Source organism: Platalea leucorodia (assembly GCF_965183815.1).
Source record: "Platalea leucorodia genome assembly, chromosome: 14".
In the NCBI taxonomy this organism is placed as follows: Eukaryota; Metazoa; Chordata; class Aves; order Pelecaniformes; family Threskiornithidae; genus Platalea; species Platalea leucorodia.
Window position 1 is genome coordinate 8,108,432 of NC_138836.1, and position 12,784 is coordinate 8,121,215.

General features: G+C 38.4%; 1 protein-coding gene across 1 annotated transcript in view; it reads left to right on the forward strand.

Moving 5' to 3' along the window:
* PRKCA (protein kinase C alpha) overlaps window positions 1–12,784 on the forward strand; it is a gene marked incomplete at its 5' end in the record, with an annotated part of 155,940 nt that overhangs the window by 59,788 nt on the left and 83,368 nt on the right. Inside the window, one exon of the mRNA XM_082326809.1 lies at window positions 959–1,041. Coding sequence (XP_082182935.1) covers window positions 959–1,041 — 83 coding nt within the window. The remainder of the gene's footprint in view (window positions 1–958; window positions 1,042–12,784) is intronic.

Below are 12,784 nucleotides of genomic sequence, written 5' to 3' on the forward strand. Positions count from 1 at the left end.
TTATAATCTCCCGACTTATTGCTTGATGGTATGGTGTTTATTTCAAGATTTTCACAATCTCAAATCTAGATTGCTCTGTTTTGTTGAAATGTGGACCGATTTTGAAATACCTGAACTAAACTTAACATTAAGAAAAGAACCTGTAGTGAGGGTGAAAAGCTAAAATACCTGCTTCTCAAAGCAAGCACACTCAAGCAAATTGTTCTTTTTATGTGGTTTGGGGGGACATGTATGTCCTATGCTGTGTGACAACCTACAGCCTTGGTCACATGGCATAATTAAATGAAAATAACTTTCCTTATCTCAGAAAGAAAAAGTTCTTTCAGATCATTCATAAATTTTAAATGGGAGTCATATTGTAAGCAGGAGCTAATTTTCTTTTCCCATTATCTCCTGCCATTCTGTGATATGAGAACACTTTGTTCCCTACAAGAGTCTTCACTTAGAGCTTTGGTTTCTCACAGAATTAATTAACTAGGCATTGGATCTTTGTAGACATCTTCACCAAGGCATGCAGGTGAACAAATCCCATCCCAAGGATGGGTTTCATTCCAGATTAACGTTCCTCATTTACGCCTCCTGCTCTTGCCTGAATGCTCACTGACAGTTCCTGTTACAGATATGGATTTAGATTCAGGAAATGTGGCTTCATAGAATTGTTCGTCCCACACTATATTTTAACACTATGGGCTGTCTTAAACGTTAAAAATTTATCATTGTGTAGAGTGTTTTGGTTTTTAAATGTGCATGCTTATCTCCTCTTTAATTATATTGTTTACTTGATGTCTGCCTTTCTTGTATGTTTTTATTTAACATTAGGCTCTGCTTTCTTTCATTGACTTACAGGTGAAACATTTGACTATAAGTGTTATTTCCTCTGTAATTATATTTGTTACAATAGAAAGAAAAAAAAAAAAACCTACGCCATTCTAACTGTTGGTTTCCCTTTTCTTACTAGTTTGCTGTTTTGTGGTTCATAAGAGATGCCATGAGTTTGTTACCTTCTCTTGTCCTGGGGCTGACAAGGGACCTGACACTGATGTAAGTACATTGACATTTAATATGTCGCTTTGACGCATAGTTTTATGTTGTTACACCTAACTGTGAGAATGCATTACAAACAATATCAGTAGGCCCTTTATGTCAGATAATTGTAGTCCTGGTGGTTTTTAACAGTTCTGAAGTGAATATTTATGGACTTTAAAGATCAATTTTTGGTGAGAAAAGTAACCACGAATGTGTGACCAAGATCAGTATCCCTCAGAATGTGACAACCCTGAGGTGTTTACCCAAGCATGAAGTCAGCTTTATCTTGGATGTATTTGATATTAACAATTCCTGGGAAAGGCTGAGGCTTTTTCTGGGCTTTCTTTGTATTCATCTTATCTCAAGATGTAACTTCAGAGTTGACTTTGGTCCTTGTCCTCTCTACACACAAGGATCTATAGCTCCAATTAGATGACAGTTTAATCTTGAGCCAGCTGGCTTATCTGAGATAGGTTTTCAAAACAATTGTATTCATGCTTGAGCTAATATACCAGTCAGGATACACCCACGCTATCTTGCTCTGTCAATACTTGTATATACACGTAGCATTTTTGATCAACAACTAGTTTTTACGTGCAACACATCTGCCTACATGGTGAGACACATGTAGAAGAATTTTGTGTCACCCTGCTGAAATAATAAACTAATCTTATTTGTTCACATAAAAATAACATTTCTTTGGGTTTTATAAATTCCACTTTACAGTGAAGTAATTTAACATCTGCTTATGGGAACAATACATTCCAAGTGTTCTTTGTCTGAACGGCTCTGTTTTGTTTCTTATAACATATTCATGCTCTAGATTGTAGGCTATTATCTCCTCTGATGAAATGCACCAGAAGACTTTTCTTGCTAGGTTTTAATGAGCTTCTCATGAATTGTTTTAATATGCTAGCCATGAGATTAGTGAACAATGTATAGGCAGAAGCCACAAGGGGTTTTGGAAAATATGAGATGTTAAAAAGTTTTCTTATTTTTAAATTTAAATACAGGGAAATGTCAAAGAACTGAGAAGAATTTTAAAAACAGTTTCTTTTTTAAACATTTCACATAATCTAAATTTAGGTACATAAGAAAAATGCTTGAGTTAGGAGTGCAGTTACGCTATTTGGTTTCTCCTGTTCAGCTGATAGAGTCACTTCCAGAGAGCAAACCAGCTCTTAGGTGACCTCAGTCATACCTGTGGTTGGTCTTTCTCTGGTTGCAGAGAGAGTTGAACAGGGATGAGACCTGACAGTCTTGTGGCAGCACACTGAAGTTGGTGGCAGAAACACTACTCTCCTCAACGTGCATCTCCTTTTTTCCTAACTTTCCTCCAACCCCTTCCCCCCTTATGGAGAGGTGGCCCTCTCGTGAGTCTGCTCCTGAACAGTACCTTTTGCTGGAGATCACCTGCCTTCAATGACTACTGCTTTGGCAACTGCTTACAATGGAAGAAGCTTCACAGTACTCAGAATATCATTGCTAAAATTAACTAAATATAATATAATATAACTAATATATAATTGTAACTGAAGCCTTTCTTTTCACCTTTCCATCTTTTTCCATATTCCGTTCTGGTAACTTATGAAATGCTCTGTTATTTCATTTGTATCTGTATCTCCAGCTGCCTTTTTCTTCCTATCCACTTTTTTGTACTTAGCTCCTCATCTCAGATGTTCTTCATCCTTCATCAGCTGCTCCTGCTGCAGTCCTGGTTACTTGTTGCCATTTAAGAGCCATGACTCCCCAAAAGAGCATTGCTCCAACAGTGAAATTCAGAGTACCTAAGCTAAGAGCCCTGCTATGAACGGATGCAGTCACCAGAAGTTAAGGACACCCATAGATCAAGTCAGGGAGTAAGATTTGAGAAGTCAGGGTTCAAGCACGGAGCAGTTGCATTGATTACCTGTGCAAAGAACATGGGCATTGCCAAAGGTTCATTAAGCATGTTGGATGGGACCAGGGCATGGGAAATGCCAGTGCAGCTGCGATGCATTCCTCAGGTGCTTTGACAGTTATTCAGGGCTGTGCATAAAGCATCTCTTTCCACTTAGCATAGAGCACAGCTTTCTTGTAAGTCACTTAACTGAGCCAAGGTCAATTTTTATGACAGAAGTCAAAGGAAGAGACTTTTGACAATAATGTAGTAGAGCACTCCCTTGGAAGCCAATGCAGGGGCTTACAGGCATTCGCAGGGCCTCTCTGTAATGCAGGAGGGAAGCCAGTCCTCAGTCTGGCTTCAGTTGTAGCATTCCTTAGTGCATTTTATCAAAGGAGACTCTACTATTAAAATAATCATGAAGGCAGAAACAAGAAACCAAAATTATTCTTCATACCCTTCCTTTTCTGAAAGTTCTTGAATTCTTTAAGCTTTGAAGGGAAGTGTGGAGTTTGGCTCTGTCTCTATAGTGTAACAGTTAAAGCGGTCTTTTGGAATTTGGAAGTTGTGGATTTGAAGTGCCTTCAGCTACAGAAAGGCTAAAATCCAGATCTCCCCAGTCCGGGTGAGTGTTCTTGTCACTAAACTAACATACAGAAGGTAGATGGCACCACCTACTCTCTCCCCATCTCCTGTTTCTAAAAGTAAGTAGCCATAGCTGCTACTTTTTGTTGCTGTCTCGTGTTCTTCTGTTGCTGTATACGTTAGGTGTAGTCGACCTCTTTGCATCCCACTGGATGGCATTTGGGTGATTCTCTGAATTCTGTAATTCTCTGAATTCTGTAATTCTCCATACACCTTCTGTATTGCGTACGTGGGCAGCGGCAGTACTGGTGTTTCACTGCGCTGTCTGCTATGGGACCTGCTTTCCTAGGAACTCTCACCTGAAGTTTACAGGCAACAATTTACAGATCAGGTGCGTGACCATTATTACCAAACTGGGTAAAGGTCACCGTTACCAGATCGGAGCCAGGGTAGGAGCTAGTGCCAGGTTCATCCTGGTGCGGATGTCTGTAGCTGTGCTAGCGGCGGTCAGGCTGGGTGAGATGCAGCTTTGCTGATGTCAATGGCAAAACCCTGTTGAGCATCAAAGGGGCCAGAATTTCAGCAACAGTCTGAGCAATTAAACAATGTCTGTTTAATTACATGTTCTCTAAATATAGTTCATACCTACAAGCAATACATTGCTGATTTGCTTTGGTCGGTCCTAAAACGCAAATAGAATAAAACAATTAAATCTAGTTTTATCTTAGTGCTCAGTTGTGATACAAGATGTTAATGAAAGTTATTGTTGATTAACAATTTTAGTGGCGACACTCATGAGGACATCTTCTATATCTATAATGAATGGTTTGACTCTTGAAAGTGTTCTTGAATTTTTTTTTTTTTTTTAAAAACATGGGTTCTTCAGGGTTTTTCTTCTAAAGTTCATAAATGAGAACACACATTTGTGTGTGAGACCATTTAATTTTATTGAGAATTTCTTCATGGTTATAGAATCCGTTATGTGGCAGGTTGTTAATAGTATTTAATATTGCTGACTGCATTTTGTGATTTGTTTTTTTGGCCTTGGTGATTAAGTAAATCAGCCTAATGCGTTATTTTAGTATTTGGGTTACCAAATGATAATTTTCAATATTTACACAGAAGCGATATCTCAAAAACACTTTGAAGATTAAAAGCAAATACAAAATAAATATGTTTTATTAAAATTGTGCTACATTAATGGGTCCTATTACACAAAGAGGATTGTAGAATGTTATACTTTAATTTACTGAAATGTTTGCCTATAATATCTACCCTTTACAATTCAGTACCTTATTCCTATCTGAGTTAGTACAAGCTTCATTCTGAAATGTGGTGTGCTATAAAGCTTATCGTAATATTTAGCAGATTTTTAAATATTAAAAAGTCCCTTTGTAAATCATTTCATGCAGATGCACAAGTAATTTGCGTACTCAAATTCAGCAGTGTCTTTGCATGATGTAGCCTTTCCATTAATAAAATGAAAATTTCCAGAGCAACAATTATTAATTATAATAATTATATATGATAATATTATTTATTAAATATTATAATAATTTTAAATTATTATGCACTGTCCTTTTAGCATAAATGAGGCCATTCTTACAAATACATCGTTAGAATAATTATCAGTTAAATTTGGTTTACTTAATAAGGAGAATCCAAAGTCTAACAGCCAGGTCGGTGTCCCGCAATGGGTGGCAGTCAAGATTAGATTGCAAAACATTTCAATATACAAAACATTTCCCACTCAGATACAAAAGTGCATTTAACAGCCAAGGGAGGCATTTCTTGCAGGCAGCTCTTGCAGGTAAGTGTTCAGAAGCGTCCCCGCTGAGGCCTGAGGTATCTAGGCCATGATGGCAAGGACTTATTTATAGATTTGTCTTGAGGCAGGATAGCATGGCATTCACACTACATGCCTCCAGGGACAGGGAGAGTTTCGGAGCATGGGGTTTACTAATTAGTTAGGAAGACTCCGAAGGGGAGAAAAGCCGTAATTTTTAGAAACTTTATTCTGACTTTCATGAATGCTACATGTCTATCTGTCGCTAAAGGGTGAGGTCGAAGTAGTGCTCTTTTGAAAGACGGAATCGAACTATTTTAAAAATTATGTACAGAGAGTTTTCTATCATGTGGTTATTTTCAAAGCTCTTTGTAGCATTTTTTGTCTGCAGCAATCCCCTGCAGAGAGGGGGAGCTCTGTTAGATAATTTTAGTAATTTCTGTAAATATATTTAACAGTTGCAACCAAAGTTATTTTTTAATTTCTAGATACTTAAATGCAGTCAAAACAACACAAGAGATTTCAGACTATACTATCCACAGATCTTTTCTTATTTCCTAGCCTTCCTTACTCGCTATATAGCTAAGTATTTAATGAATTTTGACTACTCAGCTGTATAAAAGTCCTGTGGTCTGCATCATGCTAAAAATAGTGAAGTACAAATATTGTCTCCTCATGTAACATTTTATTTGTTACGGTATTCTATTGCTGTAAAAGAGGGAATAAATTATTTTTATTACTTTAAATGCCTTAAAAGTGAGCCTAAAAGAGACAAAAGATTAAAATCGCCCTCTTTTTGCTTTACTCGGACTAGCTGAAATGTGAGGTTGAAAGGTCTGTGTTTGTGCCAAAAGGAAAATAATACTTGTGAATAAAGTGGTTGTCCTTGACTAGCACTGAAATGATGGTGTCTGGGGGACAATATCCTGTTCCAGATGAAATAAGAATTCACACAGTCAAAAAATGTTACGTTTCCTTAATACTTGGCAGGGTGTGAGCTCTGGTGTCTTAGCAAAACACCGGCTCAGGAAGTGATTTGCTATCTAATGGCCCTCTGCAATTTGAATAGAAATTATTCATCTTCTCCTCATGGCCAACTCTTTTATGGTGATGCTATTGAGTACAATTTAACAGCTCCTGCTGCTATTATACTCTAAAGTTACATGAAGCATCATCTCCAATTCAGATACTTGTTTTTGGAAGATTACTCAGTGTTCATAAAAACTATTTTAAGTCATTGATGAAATGCTTTAAAACTTGAGTAAATTACTGTAAAAATGTAAGAGCAACCTCAAAAATTGACTGCTGCTGTAACTAGCTTTGTTAAGATGTGTTTAATATTAAGGAATAACTAGTCAAGTTTCTTTCAAAGAGCATACTTCAAAATTGAGACTTAAATCTTTGTTCCCTCTGTTAACAGAACGTAGTGACCAGAAGGTGTTTTCAAGCTGCGTGTGATTTATTAAAATGTTCCCAATTCCATGCCACATAGAATTAAAAAAAAAAAAAAATCACCAGTAATTTAAAATACTGTTTGTGTTAATTTTTTTCAGTACAAATTTATAAAACTTCAGGATAGAGTGCACAAGAACTCAGACATCACAGTCTTTGGATCAGCCCTATTTTCCTTTCAGGTTATAATAACATAGGATCCAAAGGAGGTTTATGAACAAAATAAATAAATAGAAATTTAAAAGTGAAAAAAATCTAAATGAGAGCAAGTGACTGTACAGTCAAGGGAGATTAAATCTGACTTTGCTCCTCAGAATTGCAGTGAGTTCTTAATATTTAAGCACCTAGAAGAGAATGAATTTATAAGATACAGATGTGGGCTTATGCAAAATGAAACAGCCAAGCCATCTCATCCCATTTGGCAGGGTGACTGACCTCATGGATGGTGAAGGTGGCATATATGGAAAAGATCTTAATGTCGATAAGCCTCTTGATATTGAAATTATTTGGGAGCTTCATTGTCGTAAGCATATTTGAAAAATCAGTCTAAATTTGAACAACTGTGAGGTTCTGTGGGATGCCGCAGGAGTTGAATATTTGCATCAGTGGCTTGGATATAGGCATAATGTACAGCTACACAATTTGCAGTTGACAGTAGGGAGGGCTTACAAGAACTAGAGGACATATTTAAGTTCAAAATTATTTTCATGTATTAAGATACAATTCAAGAAAACAAATGAAAAAAAAAAATCACACAGGAGAAAAAAAAAAATCGATGTTGAACTGATTGTGAAGGCACCAGTGCAGAAGAAAATGGAGCAGGTCTTTCAGAGGGTCACAAACTCAGTACTGGCCAACAGTTCACCTTGGCATTTCCTGCAGAGGTATGTTAGAAATGATTATTCCTTTTTTTAGTGAGATGTTTTATGTAGAATTCTGCAGCTCTTCTGGAGAGGAATTTAGAAAAGAACTAAAATGTTAAAGGTCTTTAAAGCATGACCTTTGAATATTTTCCATGTCTGTTAAGTTGTAACCGGGTATCATAGAGGCAGCTTGAGGCAAGGGAGAATTAACTATGTAACTGTGAAGTTTAAGTGTAACGATGGGTAACTGCTGCAGTGGGTTACCAAAAGAAGAAATTAAGATTTTTGATTTGGGGTTTACTTCTCTAAACAGTGCTGTAGGTATTATCTGTGCCCTCATCGGACCGAGGGGAGAGGTGAGATGAGTCCTGCAAGGCTCCATCACGCTTTTCATTCTATGGTTTCTATGATTTCAGAGTTGGGAGGAGAAAGGTTGAACCTCAAAATTCATATGCAGGGGGACCAGTGGTAAATTATCATTTGTAAATGAGTCCAGGAGTCCAGTATGACAGCAGCGAGCTCAGGTTTGGCCTTAGGCTTAAAGCAATGCTTATGTCCACATTTACTATGCAGTTTGATAGTTGTGGTTGTGACACAAATGATATGAAGGATCTTCTTCCTTGGGTCACACCTCTATACTAAGTAGGAGTAAATTAATATAACTGGGCTATCCTGAAGGGTTTAGTCATCTTGACCACATTTCTTTTTTGTTCAATTCCATGTAATGCTGAAATTCCACCACCCCCCCATCAACGCCCCCCCCCCCCCCCCCCCCCCCCCCGCAGTGGCCTTTGATTATGCTTCCAGACTGTTTACATGCAGGAGGCTGGTTTCAGAGTGAAAGAAGAGAGTTGCTTTACTGGTCTTGGGAATTAAAACAACTCATGAAAAGAAAAGGCAGTAACTGGAAGCATAGTATTAAGACTTACTGTAGAACTAGTTAAAAAGGGATTTTAATCAGAAAGCTTTGCAGTCTGTTTCCAAGGATAATGAAATGCAGCAGCAGGGCATATCTGATTTGCTTTTAACCATTTGGTTGTTTTTACAATGAAAAGCAACGCTCATCTGTGTTCAACATCATGAGTGACCTGAGCAATGAACAAGCATCATTGATAAATGTTACAGCAATAAAGTTTTTTTGTTTGTTTGTTTGTTTGTTTTTTTTATTGCTAATCTGAATTTTGGATAATAGGCAATCTTGTCCTAGAAATATATATTTTTTTAATTAAAATTAAAATCTTCTCACTTCATCACAAAGGCAGAAAGGTCTGGCAAGATACAGTTTACCACTTGCCAGACTGCAAAAATGCTCCCTTAAAGAGAAGCCTGTATGAATTTTTTTTTTTAAAAGATTCTTAAACAGCTCTGATGCAATAAATTTACTAATCTTTCATGGTATATCCTAAACAAAGAAAATATAAAGCCCTCTCTATTTACAAATTGAGATAGCGACTCAATGTGTTTGTATGTCTATGTTTTCTAATTAGGAAAATTATTAATCACAATGACTTTGTTTACAATAAGCATTATTAGATGGGGACAGTAGGTAGTATTCTTATGATAAAAGAATTAAAATGCAAATGTACTTTTGTCAAAATATGGTATTCCTTACTGTATTCCTACTCCTCTTTCCCAAAAAGCTAGTCCTAGGTTACCAAAATAAACAAGATCACAGTCAATGCAGTAAGTATTTTAAGACAAATTTTACAAGACAGCAAGGATATTTTTGTTACAAAAATAAGTATTTTATTTCTTGTGATTACCCTGACTTCTGAATCTCTGCAGAGTGTCCAAATTTGTTTATGGAGAAATAAAGGTTTCATGCTTATGGTTTTGACTTTAAAGCCCTAAAAATTAACTGTAGGGAAAACTTGCTTATATTAACTTTTCTGATTTTTTAAAATTGTTTTTAAATGGTACCGTGCACAGCTATAACAGCTCATTATGAAATGTGGGTATTTGAGTATATTGATAATGAAATTTCCATTTGAACAGAATCAGTCCTGAGGTAAGACTGCTTTTAACGGAAGAGAGAGAAATGAAAGAACAAAATCTACCCAGAAAAGTCTCTGTATATATTGTGTATATATTCTGCTTATATTCAGCTGGCATCTGAAGGAGATTCATGTATAAGGTAGGGAGGCCATGCCTCAGTTTCCTCCACCTCACTCTTTAATTGGGTAGTCAAGAGCTCTTAAACTGGGACGGCGTCTTATGTCCCTGGACAAACCTCTCCCCTTACCGGATACTTCAGAATCCAAGTGCTATTTTCCCATCCATCTCAATAAATAAAATCCAGCCATATGTCACCCTCTCCACCTTATGTTCATCACCAGTTGGCAGGCACTGCCTGTGTTCAGAAATTTGCTCCTCACCTGCCTGTGGGTGGTTTACCACTGCTCGCTGCCCCTGCACAGCTTATTTACTGATCAACCCCTTCAGTCCTTCTTCAGAGACAGGTTTTCATTGCTGTTAGCTGGCTGTACAGAGGTGTTCATGGCACTGCTCACCTAAATGTCTTCAACATGTTTGCATTTATCATCTACCGAGAATACATTTGTACCTTCTATTCCCAAATTAAAGTGCAGGCTCCTTTTATTGCAACTAAAATGGCTTTTAAGCTAGAGTGAATGATCCTCAAGAAAAATAGAATTAAATTACAAAGGAACAGATTCATGAACTTTTATAACTATTTATAATCCTCACCCCTTCCCTCTGCCCTATAACACAATCCTGGAATTGACTCTCTTAGTTTGTCCACATGCAGAAGATGCATGGAAAAGTTTTTACTGTGGTATTGAAAATAGGTGTCCTCCACAAACTTTTCCAACATGAGTCCTTCCCATGGGCTACAGTTCTTCACAAACAGCCTTTCAGGAGCAGACTGCTCCAGCGCGGGTCCCCCGTGGGTCACAAGCCCTGCCAGCAAACCTGCTCCAGCCTGGGCTCCTCTCTCCACGGGGCCACAGGTCCTGCCAGGAGCCTGCTCCAGCGCAGGCTTCCCACGGGGTCACGGCCTCCTTCGGGCATCCCCCTGCTCCGGCGTGGGGTCCTCCAGGGGCTGCAGGTGGATCTCTGCTCCACTGTGGACCTCCATGGGCTGCAGGGGGACAGCCTGCCTCACCATGGTCTTCCTCACAGGCTGCAGGGGAGTCTCTGCTCCGGCGCCTGCAGCACCTCCTGCCCCTCCTGCCCCTCCTTCTGCCCTGCCCTTGGTGTCTGCAGGGTTGCTCCTCTCACATATTCTCGCTCCTCTCTCTGGCTGCAGTTGTGCAGTCTTTTTTTGGTTGTTTTTTTTCCCCCCTTCTTAACTATGTTATCCCAAGGCGCTACCACCATCGCGGATGGGCTCGGCCTTGGCCAGCGGCGGGTCTGTCTTGGAGGCGGCTGGCACTGGCTCTGTCGGACACAGGGGAAGCTTCTAGCAGCTTCTCACAGAAGCCACCCCCGTAGCCTGCCCCACTACCAAAACCTTGCCATGCAAACCCAATACACAGCCCTTTAGTCTTTCAGTTTATGGAGCTTGTGCCTGAGACAGTGGACATGTAGTTTAACTAGTTTTTTGTTGTAGTCTCTAAGCTTTGAAAATTCATAGCTTTTGAAAGCTTGTTATTTATAAAGAATATCTTTTTTATTTTCCCAACCCAGAACAATTCAAATGCTGAGTAGTTCTATCGTAAAAAATTAGGTTTTATTTTTGTTTTCTAGGCTTTTGCTGTGCAATATACAGCATAGCATAGATGTTTGTAAGAGTTAATAGTTAAACAGAGACAGTACTGCTGAGAGAGGTAGGAAATTTATATAAATGATGAATCTAAAAATATCAGTGATTTTCATAAGTTAGCATTGGAGAACAATTAGTAGGCAGTGATATTATAAAAGGAGAACTCTCAACAAAGCTGTTCCCAATAGTAAAAAGAAATCTTGTATTGCAATTTTAGTGGTGGTAACCACAACTGATTAAGCAACCTGCTGGGTGCTAATTTCACAATCAAAACTTCTTCGAATTCCCCAAATTGAAGTTGACATTATTCCAACAGCCCTTATTTTGCAATTAAGTATATTTAGTTGTGCAATTTAAGTTGAATTCAATTATTTCCTTGTCATCTTATACTTACCCTTTGCCAAAGTTTGTTCTATCAATCTTTAAACTGTATGTAAATATGATGGCATGATTTGGGGGCTTAGGGGGGAAAGAATGCTTCAGATTTACTAATAATCTATTTTCTTACATGAGATGTCAAGTGTAAAGTGTACCGTAGACATTTCTATCAGGTTCCACCCCCACAATCATGTGTTTTTTTTAAAAAAAAAAAAAAAAGTCTGATTATGGCACACTGAACTTATTAGCTGGAAGGAACATGCACAGTCACAGACCACTGAAAAAACCTTGCAGAATGCCAAACGGTTTTAGCACTGTCTGTTTTTTGAGGTGGCAGTTCTTACACCAAAATTAGATGGAATCTTAATTTGGAATAAAATGAGTGGGCTAATTCTGAAAAGCACTGTAGATCCCATATGCTACAAATAATTCTAGAATGTGTCACCAGAGAGCATACCTATCTTTGTTAAATTATTGGTAGCTATTTCCTTGGGGTGCTGGGAGACATTTGCTAATGACTGCTGGGTTAAACTGGTGCGGCCTCGGTTTCTTAATATAAATCACACAACTCCAGTAAACCACCTGTGGGGTTGAGGAAAAAGGAACAGCTTGTACTTTGTAGGAGAGAGCAAGTTTCTTTTATCAAGGTGTTTTGACCCTGGAACAGAGCGGTGAAAGAGAGGGAGGAGAAGCGAGGAGGGGAGGGGAGGTGGGGACCCATCCTGCCTGGCGAGAGCCGCTGCCATCCTCTGCCGTTTGCGCTCCCTTTGGCTGGCTGGTCCGGTGAAGCAGTGGGGTGGCTTTGCACAGACAAGGACAGTTTAGTTTCATTCTTGGGCATGCTTGTGTTATTTTGTTTTGTTTCCTCTTAATTTTTGCTGTGTGTTACTGGGGTGATGCTCTTAAGAGATTCAAATAGTTCACAGATTTTTCTTCATCCTTTGGAAAGGATTGGATTTGTCTTGATATAGCCAGTGATATCAGGGAATGTGTATTAGATGATATCATTGTAATGAAATATTTTCTCATTTTTATAATCGGTCAGGTTTTTATAATGACCTAATGAAAGTTGATGCAAACAGATTTTA